This window comes from Mustelus asterias, chromosome 21 (assembly GCF_964213995.1).
Source record: "Mustelus asterias chromosome 21, sMusAst1.hap1.1, whole genome shotgun sequence".
NCBI lineage: Eukaryota > Metazoa > Chordata > Chondrichthyes > Carcharhiniformes > Triakidae > Mustelus > Mustelus asterias.
The window spans coordinates 29,847,919-29,865,355 of record NC_135821.1 but is presented as its reverse complement, the minus strand read 5'-3'; the positions used below and the strand labels follow the sequence as shown (position 1 = coordinate 29,865,355).

Below are 17,437 nucleotides of genomic sequence, written 5' to 3'. Positions count from 1 at the left end.
ACCCCCACAAAACACACGGTGGGGGTTGTGGGGGGGGGGGGAACATTCTTGTCTCTCTCTTCACCAACACTGTCTGACCTGCTGAACATTTCCAGTTTTCTCTGTTCTGATTTCAGATGTCTTGTATCCGCAGTGTCTTATTTTTATCCTGAGGTCTAACAGAACTAATATTTTCTGCTAACCCCATTTTACCCTCTTACTGATCCCCTTTATTTCAATCCATCAGGTCGGGCTCTCACATTGACTGGGAACAAGGCGTCAACCGACCGGAGTGCAACCCCCAGAGAGGTAATAAAGAAATAAGACCATAAGATATAGGAGCAGAATTGGGCCATTCGGCACATCGAGTCCATTTTACCATTCAATCCAGGCTGATATGTTTCTCAACCCCATTCTCTTGTCTTTTCCCCATAATCTTTGATCCCCTCACCAATCAAGAACCTAACTATCTCTGTCTTAAAGACACTCAATGACCCAGCCTCCTCTGTGGCGATGCGTTCCACAGATTCATCACCCTCTGGCTGAAGAAATTCCTCCTCATCTCGGTTCTAAAGGATCGTCCCTTTACTCTGAGGCTGTGCCCTAGGATCCCAGTCTCTCCCACTAACGGAACCATCTTCCCCACGTCCACTCTCTCCAGTCCTTGTTTAGTTTGCATTCGTATAGCATCTTGCCACATCCACTGGACATTTGAGGTGTGTTCCAGTCCCTCAGCGGTCCAAGTTGCGATGGAAATATGAACTTTCCTGTGCGTGTTGTAGTCTGGAGCTATGGTCAGTGACGGTCGAGGCTCCAACATTCTTTCCATCACATGTCTGACCAGGAATCTCTCCCACTCTCACCGCCTGACATTTGTGTATGTTTGGAATGAATTTCCAGGTTGATTCTCAACCTGTTTGGCCACGTTCCTTGGCCATTGATTCCTGGGGTGGGACTCGAACCCAGAGCTTCTGGCTCAGAGGCAGGGACACCAACCACTAGAACTCCATTTACATCTAATGATTACTTTGGAATTGCAGTCATTGCTTAAGCCGTCAATTTGCACAGAGCAAAACCCACAAATAAATGAGTGGGTGGCGCAGCGGTTAGCACTGCTGCCTCATAGCACCAGGGACCCGGGTTCAATTCCCAGCTTGGGTCACTGTCTGTGTGAAGTCTGCACGTTCTCCCAGTGTCTGCGTGGGTTTCCTCCGCGTGCTCCGGTTTCCTCCCACAGTCCAAAGATGTGCAGGTTAGGTGGATTGGCCATGCTAAATTGCCCCTTAGCATCAGGGGGACGAGTTGGGGTGTATGTACGGAGTTATGGGGATAGGGCCTGGGTGGGATTGTGGTCGGTGCAGACTCGATGGGCCGAATGGCCTCCTTCTGCACTGTAGAATTCTATGATTCTATGAATAATATTTCAATAATAGAATTTTTAAAAATACAACACCGAAACAGGCCCTTTGGGCCTCCACGCCTGTGCTGATCATGATGTCCTAACTTTAAAAAAAACCTTCTGCCCTTACTCGGTCCGTATCCCTCTATTCCCTCCCTGTTCATGTATCCATCCAGTTGCCTCTAAATGTTGCTAAGGTGCCTGCTTCCACCACCTCCTCTGGCAGCGCGTTCCAGGCACCACCCACTCTCTGCGTGAAAAACTTCCCCCACACATCTCCCTTAAACTTTCCCTCTCTCACCCTGAACCTGTGCCCCCTGTAATTGACACTTCCACCCTGGGAAAAACAAAGAACAGTACAGCACAGGAACAGGCCCTTCGACCCTCCAAGCCTGCGCCGATCATGATGCTGCCTAAACTAAATCCCACCTGGGTGGGATTGTGGTCGGTGCAGACTCGATGGGCCGAATGGCCTCCTTCTGCACTGTAGGGTTTCTATGTTTCTATGTATGCACTTACAGAATCCGTACCTGCTCCCACCCCCTCCCCGGGCAGGGCCTTCCAGACATTCACCACCCTCTGTGTAAAAAACCTGCCTCGTACATCTCCTCTAAACTTTCCCCCACGCACCTTAAACCCATGCCCCCTAGTACTTGACTTTTCTACCCTAGGAAAGAGCATCTGACTATCCACTCTGTCCGTGCCCCTCATAATCTTGTAAACCTCTATCAGGTCACACCTCAACCTCCGTCGTTCCAGTGAGAACAAACCGAGTTTCTCTAACCTCTCCTCATAGCTAATACCCTCCAGACCAGGCAACATCCTGGTAAACCTCTTCTGTACCCTCTCCAAAGCATCCACATCCTTCTGGTAGTGTGGCGACCAGAATTGTACACAATATTCCAAATGAGGCCTAACTAAGATTCCACACAGCTGCAGCATGACCTGCCAATTTTGACAGACAGTGCCTCGACCGACGAAGGCAAGCATGCCGTATGCCTCCTTGACAACCTTATCCACCTGCGTTGCCACTTTCAGTGATCGATGGACATGTACACCCAGATCTCTCTCCTAAGGGTTCTATCATTTACTGTATAATTCCTACATGCATTGGACCTTCCAAAATGCATTATCTCACACTTGTCCACATTAAACTCCATCTGCCATTTCTCCGCCCAAGTCTCCAACCGGTCTATATCTTGCTGTATCCTCTGACAATCCTCTTCGCTATCCGCAACTCCACCAATTTTTGTGTTGTCTGCAAACTTACTAATCAGACCAGCTGCATTTTCCTCCAAGTCATTTATATATACTACGAACAACAAAGTCCCAGAACTGGTCCCTGTGGAACACCGTTAGTCACAGCCTTCCATTCAGAAAAGCGTCCCTCTACTGCTACCCTCTGTCTTCTATAGCCAAGTCAGTTCTGTATTCATCTTGCCAGCTCTCCTCTGATCTCATGTGACTTCACCTTTCATACCAGTCTCCCATGAGGGACCTTGTCAAAGGCTTTACAACATCCACTGCCTTTCCCTCATCTATCATCTTCATCACTTCCTCGAAAAACTCGATCAAGTTATTGAGGCGCGACCTCCCCTTCACAAAACCATCCTGTCTGTCACTAATAAGTCCATTTGTTTCCAAATGTGAGTAAATCCTGTCCCTAAGAATCTTTTCCAATAATTTCCCTACCATTGACGTAAAGCTCACCAGCCGATAATTTCCTGGATTATCCCTGCTGCCCTGCTTAAACAATGGAATAACATTGGCTATCCTCCAGTCCTCTGGAACTTCACCTGTAGCCAATGAGGATACAAAGATTTCTCTCAAGAATGCAGCAATTTCTGCCCTTGCCTCCCTCAGTATTCTGGGATAGATCCCACCAGGCCCTGGGGATTTATCCATTTTAATGCTTTTTAAGACGCCCATTATCTCCTCCTTTTTGATATCATAGAATCATAGAAACCCTACAGTGCAGAAGGAGGCCATTCGGCCCATCGAGTCTGCACCGACCACAATCCCACCCAGGCCCTACCCCCACATATTTTACCCACTAATCCCTCTAACCTACGTATCCCAGGACTCTAAGGGGCAATTTTTTTAACCTGGCCAATCAACCTAACCCGCACATCTTTGGACTGTGGGAGGAAACCGGAGCACCCGGAGGAAACCCACGCAGACACGAGGAGAATGTGCAAACTCCACACAGACAGTGACCCGAGCCGGGAATCGAACCCGGGACCCTGGAGCTGTGAAGCAGCAGTGCTAACCACTGTGCTACCGTGCCGCCCAAATTGTCTCCTCATCCATCAAGTCCCTCTCTTTGGTGAATACTTTGCCTCAGTATTCACCAAAGAGAGGGACTTGATGGATGAGGAGCCTAGGGTAGGCTGTGTAGATATTCTGGTCATGTTAGCACGGTAGCACAGTGGTTAGCACAGTGGTTAGCAACTGCATTGATAATGCAGTTTGGAAGGTCCAATGCATGTAGGAATTATACAGTAAATGATAGAACCCTTAGGAGAGAGATCTGGGTGTACATGTCCATCGATCACTGAAAGTGGCAGCAGTGCTAACCACTGTGCTACCGTGCTAACATGACCAGAATATCTACACAGCCTACCCTAGGCTCCTCATCCATCAAGTCCCTCTCTTTGGTGAATACTGAGGCAAAGTATTCACCAAAGAGAGGGACTTGATGGATGAGGAGACAAGCCGAGGGTGGTTGTAGAGGGTTGTTTTTCAAACTGGAGGCCTGTGACCAGCGGTGTGCCTCTGGGATCAGTGCTGGGTCCACTGTTATTTGTCATTTACATTAATGATTTGGATGAGAATTTAGGAGGCATGGTTAATAACTTTGCAGATGACACCAAGATTGGAGGCATAGTGGACAGTGAAGAAAGGTATCTCAGATTGAAATGGGATCTTGATCAATTGGGCCAGTGGGCTGACAAATGGCAGATGGAGTTTAATTTAGATAAATGCAAGATGATGCATTTTGGTAGATTGAACCAGGGCAGGACTTACTCAGTTAATGGTAGGGCGTTGGGGAGAGTTACAGAACAAAGAGATCTAGGGGTACATGTTCATAGCTCCTTGAAAGTGGAGTCACAGGTGGACAGAGTGGTGAAGAAGGCATTCGGCATGCTTGGTTTCATTGGTCAGAACATTGAATACAGGACTGGGACGTCTTGTTGACATTGTACAAGACATTGGCAAGGTCACACTTGGAATACTGTGTATAGTCCTGGTCACCCTATTATAGAAAGGATATTATTAAACTAGAAAGAGTGCAGAAAAGATTTACTCAGATGCTACCAGGACTTGATGGGTTGAGTTATAAGGAGAGGCTGGATAGACTGGGACTTTTTTCTCTGGAGCGCAGAAGGCTGAGGGGTGACCTTATAGAGGTCTATAAAATAATGAGGGGCATAGATCAGCTAGATAGTCAATATCTTTTTCCAAAGGTAGGAGCGTCTAAAACTGGAGGGCATAGGTTTAAGGTGAGAGGGGAGAGATACAAAAGTGTCCAGAGGGGCAATTTTTTCACACAGAGGGTGGTGAGTGTCTGGAACAAGCTGCCACAGGCAGTAGTAGAGGCGGGTACAACTTTGTCTTTTAAAAAGCATTTAGACAGTTATATGGGTAAGATGGGTGTAGAGGGATATGGGCCAAATGCAGGCAATTGGGATTAGCTTAGGGGTTTAAAAGAAAGGTTGGCATGGACAAGTTGGGCCGAAGGGCCTGTTTCCATCCTGGAAACCTCTATGACTCTAAGTATTCATTTCGTATCTCGCCCATTTCTTCTGGTTACGTACATAGATTCCCTCCACTATCCTTGAGTGGACCAATCCTTTCCCTGGCTGCCGTCGTGCTCTTTACATACGTATAAAACACCTTAGGATTTTCCCTAATCCTGTTTGCGAAGGACTTTTCATGACCCCTTTTAGCCCTCCTAATTCCTTCCTTAAGTTCCATAGAACATAGAACATAGAACATAGAACATTACAGCGCAGAACAGGCCCTTCGGCCCACGATGTTGCACCGACCAGTTAAAAAAAAACTGTGACCCTCCAACCTAAACCAATTTCTTTTCGTCCATGAACCTATCTACGGATCTCTTAAACGCCCCCAAACTAGGCGCATTTACTACTGATGCTGGCAGGGCATTCCAATCCCTCACCACCCTCTGGGTAAAGAACCTACCCCTGACATCGGTTCTATAACTACCCCCCCTCAATTTAAAGCCATGCCCCCTCGTGCTGGATTTCTCCATCAGAGGAAAAAGGCTATCACTATCCACCCTATCTAAACCTCTAATCATCTTATATGTTTCAATAAGATCCCCTCTTAGCCGCCGCCTTTCCAGCGAAAACAATCCCAAATCCCTCAGCCTCTCCTCATAGGATCTCCCCTCCATACCAGGCAACATCCTGGTAAACCTCCTCTGCACCCTCTCCAAAGCCTCCACATCCTTCCTGTAATGTGGGGACCAGAACTGCACACAGTACTCCAAGTGCGGCCGCACCAGAGTTGTGTACAGTTGCAACATAACGCTACGACTCCTAAATTCAATCCCCCTACCAATAAACGCCAAGACACCATATGCCTTCTTAACAACCTTATCTACTTGATTCCCAACTTTCAGGGATCTATGCACACATATACCTAGATCCCTCTGCTCCTCCACACTATTCAAAGTCCTCCCGTTAGCCCTATACTCAACACATCTGTTATTCCTACCAAAGTGAATTACCTCACACTTCTCCGCATTAAACTCCATCCGCCACCTCTCGGCCCAACTTTGCAACCTGTCTAAGTCTTCCTGCAAACTACGACACCCTTCCTCACTGTCTACCACACCACCGACTTTGGTGTCATCAGCAAATTTGCTAATCCACCCAACTATACCCTCATCCAGATCATTAATAAATATTACAAACAGCAGTGGCCCCAAAACAGATCCCTGAGGTACACCACTTGTAACCGCACTCCATGATGAATATTTACTATCAACCACCACCCTCTGTTTCCTATCCGCTAGCCAATTCCTGATCCAATTTCCTAGATCACCCCCAATCCCATACATCTGCATTTTCTGCAGAAGCCTACCATGGTGAACCTTCCTATGTTCTTTCTATTCTTCAAGGGCTTTATCTGTCTCAGGCCTTTTAGACCTTACGAATGCTTCCTTTTTCTTTCTGACAAGGCTCATAATATCCCTTGTTATCCAGGGTTCCCGATACTTGCCACACTTATCGTTCATCCTCACAGGTACATAGCAGTCCTGAATTCCAATCAACTGACATTTGAAAAACTCCCACATGTCGGATGTTGATTTCCCCTCAAACAGCCTCCCCCAATCTATGCTCTCCAGATCCTGCCAATGTTGTTGTAATTAGTCTTCCCCAATTTAACACCTTCGCCCGAAGACCACTCTCGTCCTTATCCACAAACTTATGGAATTATGATCATTGTTCCCAAAATGCCCTCCTACTGAAACTTCGATCACCTGGCCGGGCTCATTCCCCAATACCAGGTCTAATATGGCTCCTTCCTGAGTTGGACTATTTACATTCTGTTTCAAGAAACCCTCCTGGACGCTGCTTACAAATTCTGCCCCATCCAAGCCCCTAGCAGTGAGTGAGTCCCAGTCAATGTCGGGAAAGTTAAAATCACCGGCCACTACAACCCTGTTGTTTTTGCATCTTTCCAACATCTGTCTGCATATCTGCTCCTCTATCTCCCGCTGGCTGTTGGGAGGCCTGTAATAAACCCCCAACATTGTGACTGCATCCTTCCTGTTCCTGAGCTCTACCCATATTGCCTCATTGCCTGTACCCTCCGAGGTGTCCTCCCTCAGTACAGCTGTGATATTCTCCTTAACTAGTAATGCAATTTCCCAACCCCTTTTACATCCCCCTCTATCCTGCCTGAAGCATCTAAATCCTGGAATATTTAGCTGCCAATCCTGTCCCTCTTTCAACCAAGTCTCTGTAATAGAAACAACACCATACTTCCGAGTACTAATCCAAGGTCTAAGTTCATCTGTCTTACCTGTTATACTCCTCACGTTGAAACTTCAGACCACCAGTCCCACGGTGTTCAACAACTACTCCCTGCCTGCTCTTCCTCTTAATCTTACTGGCCTTAGTCTGTAGCTCTCCCTCAGTTAGATCTCCTGCTGACCTACTGCTCTGGTTCCCACCAAAAATCCTATCCACCCTGTCTATGCCTCTCATAATTTTGTAGACCTCTATCAGGTCTCCCCTCAGCCTCCGTCTTTCCTGTTCTTAACAATCACTATATAAACATAGAGTCATAGAGGTTTACAGCATGGAAACAGGCCCTTCGGCCCAACTTGTCCATGCCGCACCTTTTTTTTTAAACCGCTTAGTCCCAATTGCCCGCATTTGATCCATATACCTCTATACCCATCTTACCTGTGTAACTGTCTAAATGCTTTTTAAAAGACAAAATTGTACCCGCCTCTACTACTACCTCTGGCAGCTTGTTCCCAACACTCACCACCGTCTGAACCCTTTTGTATCTCTCCCCTCTCACCTTAAACCTATGCCCTCCTGGTTTTAGACTCCCCTACCTTTGGGAAAAGATGTTGACTATCTAGCTGATCTACCCCCCCTCTATTTTATATACCTCCATAAGATCACCCCTCAGCCTCCTAAGCTCGAGAGAAAAAAGTCCCAGTCTCTCCAGCCTCTCCTTATGACTCAAACCATCAAGTCCCGGTAGCATCCTAGAAAATCTTTTCTGTACTCTTTCTAGTTTAATAATATCCTTCCTATAACAGGGTGACCAGAACTGTACACAGTATTCCAAGTGTGGCCTTACCAATGTCTTGTACAACTTCAACAAAACGTCCCAACTCCTGTATTCAATGTTCTGATGTGGAGATGCCGGCATTGGACTGGGGTAAACACAGTAAGAAGTTTAACAACACCAGGTTAAAGTCCAACAGGTTTATTTGGTAGCAAAAGCCACACAAGCTTTCGGAGCTCCAAGCCCCTCCATCGACACCGCAAACTGCCAGCTCCAAGTGGAGAGGATCTCCACATTATTCATGTAAATTGAGTCTGTGTCTTTATATGCCCTGTTTGTGAACAGAATTCCCACTCACCTGAAGAAGGGGCTTGGAGCTCCGAAAGCTTGTGTGGCTTTTGCTACCAAATAAACCTGTTGGACTTTAACCTGGTGTTGTAAAACTTCTTACTGTCTTTCAATGTTCTGACCAATGAAACCAAGCATGCTGAATGCCTTCTTCACCACTCTGTCCACCTGTGACTCCACTTTCAAGGAGCTATGAACCTGTACCCCTAGATCTCTTTGTTCTGTAACTCTCCCCAACACCCTACCATTAACTGAGTAAGTCCTGTCCTGGTTCAATCTAGCAAAATGCATCACCTCGCATTGATCACGCATTAACATCGGCAGCTTTGATGTGAATTCCTGAGGCAGTTGGAATGTTACATTCTCACATCAATAACATTGGCCTGTCGGTCAGCCAACCCTACTAGAAACTTAGATTAATGCCATGGTAAAACCTCTGTTTTTAAACACAAGATTGTCTTGTTTTTTTAACTTTGTTTTAGTAGCAGAGTTGCTACATATTATGGTAAAATCACTGTAAGCGTTACAGGTTTCATAAAACAAGTTCTGCAGACTTCATATTTGATCAAATTTTCTCAATTTAACTATGACAGTGGCGTTAGGGAAAAAATATCTCCAGGAGGGTAACCAGTTATTGAAATCTTTAATTCTCTCACAATGTGGGATGGGGTGGCTTTTCCACACCTGTTTTTATCAGGCAGGATTGACAACGTGAGTGGAAAATCTCCACTCCAAATTTACAGGTGGCACAGTGGTCAGCACTGCTGTCTCACAGCGCCAGGGACCCAGGTTCAATTCCGGCCTCGGGTCACTGTCTGTGTGGAGTTTGCACGTTCTCTCCATGTCTGCGTGGATTTCCTCCGGGTGCTCCGGTTTCCTCCCACAGTCCGTAGATATGCGGGTTAGGTGGATTGGCCATGCTAAATTGCCCCTAGTGTCAGGGGGATTAGCAGAGTAAATATGCGGGGTTACATAGAAACATAGAAAAACTACAGCACAAACAGGCCCTTCGGCCCACAAGTTGTGCCGAACACATCCCTACCTTCTAGACCTACCTATAACCCTCCATCCTATTACGCTCCATGTACTCATCCAGGAGTCTCTTAAAAGACCCTATTGAGTTCGCCTCCACCACCACTGACGGCAGCCGATTCCACTCACCCACCACCCTGTGTGAAAAACTTACCCCTAACATCTCCCCTGTACCTACCCCCCAGCACCTTAAACCTGTGTCCTCTCGTAGCAGCCATTTCCACCCTGGGAAAAAGCCTCTGAGAGTCCACCCGACCTATGCCTCTCAACATCTTATACACCTCTATTAGGTCTCCTCTCACCCTTCGTCTCTCCAAGGAGAAAAGCCCGAGCTCCCTCAGCCTGTCCTAAGGCATGCCACTCAATCCAGGCAACATCCTTGTAAATCTCCTTTTACAGGAATAGGGATCTGAGTGGGATTGTAGTCGGTGCAGACTCGATGGGCCGAATGGCCTCCTGCACTGTTGGGATTCTATGAATCAGGTTTCACACAAATGTAAACTGTGATGTGGTTGTCTCCGCCCCCTGCCAGTGATGTCGGGGGATTGCGAACATCATTATAATACATTTGCATCTCATCATCAGGCCTTTGTCTGAATCATCCTTTCCCCCGTAAAGAAATCCCCTCACGTCGGTGTGAGGGAAGGCCAGAGTGAATCACGTCTGGTCTCCCTGGGCGGCAGCTGGCGAACTCTGGGTGCATCGCCCAGGGGGAGACATTAGAAATAGCAGCTCTGGTATCTCGGGAGTATTGGCAATGGGGTGGAGGGGGGGGGGGAATTGGCCAACTTTTGCGGAAAACATTTCCAAGTCCTGTTGAGTTTCTCTCTTCACAACCCCCCCTCCTCCCCGCCCCGCCCCCAGTCGCGTGTGGAAGGGGGCGTGGCATTCCCTAGAGACACGGTTTCCTATCAGTGGGGTTTCCCATTGGTGTCACCCCCATGCCACCTGTGGGAGGGGTTCACTGCTGGCAGGACCCAGAGAATCCCGCTGGTGTGAACGTCCAGAGACTTCCGGCCAATCACTTTTTAGTGTGAGATTTTCCCCTCAATCACAAGCCAGCAAGCACGAGGAAGAGGAAGCGTGCACTCACTCACCCTAACTTCCTGCTTCTTCCATGTTCAGTCAATGAAACCCTTCTGCTTCTTTCCCCAGAATGGTCCTGAGGAAGAGGTGCGCTACGCTGCTGTGAATTTACCTCCAGTGGGAAATTGGAAAGGCAGGGCAGCGGGTGAAGTGGTGTACGCGGAGGTCAGGCAGGAAGGCCTGTGAAGAATGGTCACCATAACAAGCTATCCAAGTGACTGAAAACGGAACGGACTGAACCAATTTGACTGCTTTTTTTTTCCCCAAAAAGTCTGGTTGGCTGAAGTTAGAGCAATGCAGAGCGGGAGTTGCTTTCCTAACCAGGAGCTGCTGCTAAAGCTCCTGCGATGGTTCGGGAGGTGAGTGGAGAACTCTACATGGATTTGCTCATTCAGGCCAAGCAACTTTTCCAGTTTCACTGCTGGGCGGGGAGCTCAGGCAGCAAGACGGACTGCTCCCAGTTTTCCTGAACTCGACAGGGGGAGAGAAACCATTCCCATTCCCGATTGCTATCTGGTCACTCTTACTGCCTGGATGTTGAGATGTGGCTGGGACACCTTCGGACAGATCAATGGCTCGCGAGCAGCTGCTGCTTTTAACCTCCCGCATGCAACACAGCTACTTGGTGAGGGACTGCCTGTCAGCATCTGCGGCCATTACTTTCGGGGGGCGGGGTGGGGGTTCGAGTGGATGTCTGGCTTGCCACCCTGGTCAGATTCTGTAGTAGGTGGCATATCTCCAGTGCCAGCATCCCAGCAAGGACCAGTACCGTCCGCTGTGGAAAAAATGAAAGAATGCAGAAAACAAAATTGGTCAGAAAATGTGTCAAAATGTTGACGATGGACGAGCATCCTGTTTTAATTTTATTTGAGGAAGTTTGCAAAAGTTAAAATCACTTAAAGCCAAGCAAGGAATTTTCTATCTATATCTTTTATATAAAAATTCAGAAACCTATTTTGGTTACTTATTCATATTCCAGGATGCACAGCTGTGAAACTTGATTTGCGCAGTAGAATAGATGGTGTCCCGAGTAAAATAAAACCAATCACATTGAAAGTTTGGATGTTAAGTACCTGTTCTTCATGCTTAAGGAGATGGGAGAAGGGGACCAATCTTCAGATTCTAACACGCTCCATGGGAACGGCTGGGCCAGCATTTATTGCCCTTCCCTAGTTGCCCCTTGAGAAGGTGGTGTTGAGCTGCCTTCTTGAACAGCTGCAGTCCATGTGGTGTAGGCACATCCACAGTGCTGTTAGGGAGGGAATTCCAGGATTTTGACCCAGCGACAGTGAAGAATCAGTGATATGTTTCCAAGTCAGGACGGAAGCCTTAGGAGGTGATGTTCCCAGTTATGGAAACAGAGGGTGGTGGTTGATAGTAAATATTCATCATGGAGTGCGGTTACAAGTGGTGTACCTCAGGGATCTGTTTTGGGGCCACTGCTGTTTGTAATATTTATTAATGATCTGGATGAGGGTATAGTTGGGTGGATTAGCAAATTTGCTGATGACACCAAAGTCGGTGGTGTGGTAGACAGTGAGGAAGGGTGTCGTAGTTTGCAGGAAGACTTAGACAGGTTGCAAAGTTGGGCCGAGAGGTGGCGGATGGAGTTTAATGCGGAGAAGTGTGAGGTAATTCACTTTGGTAGGAATAACAGATGTGTTGAGTATAGGGCTAACGGGAGGACTTTGAATAGTGTGGAGGAGCAGAGGGATCTAGGTGTATGTGTGCATAGATCCCTGAAAGTTGGGAATCAAGTAGATAAGGTTGTTAAGAAGGCATATGGTGTCTTGGCGTTTATTGGTAGGGGGATTGAATTTAGGAGTCGTAGCGTTATGTTGCAACTGTACACAACTCTGGTGCGGCCGCACTTGGAGTACTGTGTGCAGTTCTGGTCCCCACATTACAGGAAGGATGTGGAGGCTTTGGAGAGGGTGCAGAGGAGGTTTACCAGGATGTTGCCTGGTATGGAGGGGAAATCCTATGAGGAGAGGCTGAGGGATTTGGGATTGTTTTCGCTGGAAAGGCGGCGGCTAAGAGGGGATCTTATTGAAACATATAAGATGATTAGAGGTTTAGATAGGGTGGATAGTGATAGCCTTTTTCCTCTGATGGAGAAATCCAGCACGAGGGGGCATGGCTTTAAATTGAGGGGGGGTAGTTATAGAACCGATGTCAGGGGTAGGTTCTTTACCCAGAGGGTGGTGAGGGATTGGAATGCCCTGCCAGCATCAGTTGTAAATGCGCCTAGTTTGGGGGCGTTTAAGAGATCCGTAGATAGGTTCATGGACGAAAAGAAATTGGTTTAGGTTGGAGGGTCACAGTTTTTTTTTTAACTGGTCGGTGCAACATCGTGGGCCGAAGGGCCTGTTCTGCGCTGTAATGTTCTATGTTCTATGTTATCGGTTGCCTTTGTCCCTCTAGGTAGTGGAGATCTTGGGTTTGGAAGGTGCTGTAGAAGGAGTTATTGAGTTACTGCAGTGCATCTTGTGGACAGTGCACTGATGGTTGAGGGAGTGAATGTTAAAAGGTGGTGGATGAGGTGCTATTCAAGCAGACTGCTCTGTCCGGGATGGTGTCGACCTTCTTGAAGCTGCACCCATCCAGGCAAGTGGAGAGTATTCCATTACATTCCTGACTTGAGCCTTGGAGATGGTGGACAGGCTTTGGGGAGTCAGGAGGTGAGTCACTTGCCGCAGAAGTAAGTCTTTGAAGTAAATACCTCACCACCTGCTTCTTATTCATCTGACCAGATCAACATTGACACTGAAAAACGATACACAGAAACTGCTGGAAAATCTCAACAGGTCTGACAGCATCTGTGGAGAGAGAACAGAGCCAACGTTTTCTGGATGACTTTATCAGAACTAAAAGAGAACTTGAAATCGGATGAGGATCAGAGCTGCCACACTGTTTCAGATTTTCCAGCATTTTGTGTTTTGGTTTCCGATTCCAACATCCGCAGTATTTGCTTTTATCTTATTGGAAAATGATCCATCTGTGAGTTAATCCAACACAGGTTTCGCCCAATTGAGGCCATCATTGAAACTGGACTTTCCCTGCAGTCACACTGGGGGGGTTTTCCAGTAGAATTCAACTGGAATCAACAAAATCGGGTGGCACTGGTTAGCACTGCTGCCTCACAGCACCAGGGATCCGGCTTGGGTCACTGTCTGTGTGGAGTTTGCACATTCTCCCCGTGTCTGTGTGGGTTTCCTCCGGGTGCTCTGGTTTCCTCCCACGCTCCAAAGATGTGCAGGTTAAGTTGATTGGCCGTGCTAAATTGCCCCTAGCGTCAGAGGATTAGCGAGGTAAACGTGGGGTTACAGGGATAGTGTGGGATTGTGGTTGTTGCAGAGTCGATGGGCCAAATGGCCTCCTCCTGCACTGTAGGGGTTCCATGAAAATGAGTACAGGAGATCATGAATTTTCTAACGCTTGTTACATCCAAGCACAAATCCAGTGGCTACAATCTTTTGCACGAGTTTAAAATGTGTTGCACTAGAAATCAAACCTGCGACAGCCCGGAGAAGAATCAAACACCAACTTACATTGCTGCTATTTAGTGCAACAACATCACATTTTAAAACATTTTGTATAGATTCAATTTTCTAGGGAACTGACTACTGCATCCCAATATAATTAGTAACTTTCAGTTCATAGAATCCGACAGTGCAGAAGGAGGCCATTCGGCCCATCGAGTCTGCACCGACCACAATCCCACCCAGACCCTATCCCCGTAACCCCATGCATTTACCTCGCTAATCCCAGGACATTAAGGGGCAATTTTAGTATGGCCAATCAACCTAACCTGCACGTCTTTGGAGTGTGGGAGGGAACAGGAGCACCCGGAGGAAACCCACAAAGACACGGGGAGAACGTGCAGACTCCACACAGACAGTGTCCCGAGCCGGGAATCGAACCTGAATCCCTGGTGCTGTGAGGCAGCAGTGCTAACCACTGTGCCACCCAGTTATTGAAGGTTGGTTTATTTAAGCTGATAATTTTATGGTGTGATTAAAAATATTTCTTTAGTGTGAAACCCATTTTCAGTTATATTAAAAGACACCAGGTTACTGCTCTTTTAAAGTAAGGACTATTTTTAAGGCAATTTTTATTTTCTTGGACAAGTTGTTTTAAAACAGCCCAGAGTTCATTTGCCATGTCAGTGTATTTGAGCAAAAACCCAAGAAAGAAATCCTTCTCCAGACTAACGCTATATTGGGTGAAACTTTCCACAACGATTGCTTCATACGCAGCCTCTCCGCTGGACACAAAGTGTCCGTCAAGCCTGGAAATCCTGAGTTATGCCCAGAACGTTTAGCTGTTTTTGAGGGGACGGGGCTGGAGTTGGGTCAGGAGCTTTGTGCCTTTGTTTGGATGGCCAGGATACCTCTAGGGAGAGCTAGGTTTTCACTTACGGTGGCACAGTGGTTGTGAAGTTTGCACGTTCTCCTTGTGTCTGCATGGGTTTCCTCTGAGTGCTCCAGTTTCCTCCCACACAAGATATGCGGGTTAGGTGGATTAGCCATGGTAAATTGCCCCTTAGTGTCAGGCAGACTAGCTAGGGTAAATGCATGGGGATAGGGTGGGATTGTGGTCGGTGCAGACTCGATGGGCCAAACGGCCTACTTCTGTACTGTAGGCATCAAGTTAAAAGTCAACATGATTGTGGTAAAAAGTGCATAAAACTCATGAAACTATCAAAGCTGTCCAAAGACACTAAGTGAGTTGGCATGGAGTGAAAGGCAAAGGGTGGTGAATAGGGAGGCACAGGTTGGCATGAATTGGCAGTATGTTGTCAGAGGAACTAGGAAGGGCCGTGGGGGACATGAGGGGGCCTGGATAGGGAGGAGTGCCAAAGCAGAGAGGTAGGCCCTCCGCGCAGCCAGCTTCCGCACCCGGCTGCCTCTCAACCCATTCTGCAAAGGGCACTGTGGGCCGCCATTTTTAATGGTTGGGTTCACAAAGGTGGGGATGTCCCCTCTGTTACCATCCCCACTCTGAATTCACCTGTGGTAAAAGTGCAAGGAGGCAGAAAGCAGGCAGGATTTGCCAGACCTTTCCTGCTGGGCTAAATCTGTAGTCACAGAGAGCAAAACATAGTCAGGATTTCCTTCCTGACGGTTATCCAGCGACATTGCTGGAAAATGTGTGGGGAAATTAGATGCGGCCAGGTGTGATGCCTCCATTGGTAGAAGAGCTGGTTACCAGGCTCTCCATCGCTGATGGACCAACATGCAATCGGTGCCTATGAAAGCTGGACAGAAAAGAAATAAACAAGAGGAAAAGGGAATCTGTATATCTCCCTCGCCTCTCGCATGTTTACCCACTCTATCCCTTTCCCAATCGCCCTAATTTCATCTTTATATTATTTCCTACCCATTGCTGCCAAGTTTGTTATTAACATTAACCTAAACTTTCTGCTCCTGTGTGCGCATGGACATGGTCTCGACTCCCCAGCTAAGATTCCAATTCGAACCAGGCAGAAGCCATGAAGTGACCAGGTCAGGCAGCTCTGATACAGTCATGGCAGAATAACAGCACTCAACAGGGAGGCAACAGAATTCTTTCAAACTTTATATAATGGAAGATAGGAACAGGCCATTCAGCCCCTCAATCTTGTTCTACCATTCCATTAAATCACAGCTGATCTTTACTTCAACTCCACCCACCTCTTCATGACCCTGACTGAACAAAATTGATCAATTTCTGTTTTGGGGACAGTGTTACCCCATGTCTGATCCAGCTGTGAGGATTGTGGGGAGACTCCTGTTTGATTGCCACATCTGGAAGGGTGCAGCCAGGAGACTAACCTGCAACATCAGGAATTAGGGACCACAGCAACTGCTCTGGAATCCTCTTTAATGGCTTGTAAACGATGGGTTTACAAGTTCTACAAGATGATAATGAATAGAAAACTCATCCATCTATTAGAATCCTGTCAAATATTGTGGATTACAATGCATTGGTCCATTGGAACTCTGCTGGTATAGTTTTGCCCCAATCATCAATCGTAGTCACTGGTTCAAATTAGCAATAATGAATATTTAATGTTGAATATGGTTCACAGTTTCTGTTCCCTCTGAACAGTTCAATGTTTGACATCGATTCACAAGATTCCCAACTCCAGGGTCATTGTCCATTAATTATTTGCAATGTTTGAAATGGCTAAGACATCATCATAACACACAAGAAACAACACTTTTCACTCTATCCCAATACATGTGACAATAATATATCAAATCAAACCCCCAGAAACCCTCATTTAGTCTTGTCAAGCCTCGAAATTAGCAAAAGTTCCCTTTGGGATGTCAGCACCATCTGTTCACTGGCTGATACAGATCTTCAGCGACCTTCCCAAACATCGTTCCCAAGTCCATTTTGTACCATTTCCAACCCGCCAAATCTCAGCAACGTTTAACACTTTGTCCGACTCCATCACAGTCAACAAGTCCAGTTAAATACATGAAACTTAAGTCACAAACATAGTTACAGCGATTATTCAAAGTATACATATCAAATTAGAAACCTATTACACAGTTGGTTTTGTGCTGATCTCAGTTTGGGGCTTGCGATAGGACGTTATAACAGGCCTCAGTGTATCTGTTCTGGGAGCAGAAACAGCTTCACTGTCCCCGAGTGTGAGATTAATGTTCCAGCTGTCACAGCCTCAACAATTGAACAGTCAGCCCAGTATTCCTTGGTGAGCCACACTTGGGCCCCTTGGGTCTAGGAACATGGGAACCCTGAGAAAACACAGCATTGCGTTTCCATGTGTACGCTGAAGATCCCCAGCTCAAACTCGCCTCC

At 47.0% G+C, this 17,437-nt stretch overlaps 1 protein-coding gene across 1 annotated transcript in view; it reads left to right on the top strand.

Moving 5' to 3' along the window:
- Window positions 1-11,684, top strand: part of LOC144509204 (uncharacterized) — a 34,245-nt gene extending 22,561 nt beyond the window's left edge. The window contains exons 4-5 of the mRNA XM_078237677.1: window positions 227-288; window positions 10,694-11,684. Of these exons, the coding sequence (XP_078093803.1) occupies window positions 227-244 (18 nt within the window). The 3' untranslated portion in view covers window positions 245-288; window positions 10,694-11,684. The remainder of the gene's footprint in view (window positions 1-226; window positions 289-10,693) is intronic.
- The last annotated feature ends 5,753 nt before the right edge of the window (window positions 11,685-17,437 follow it).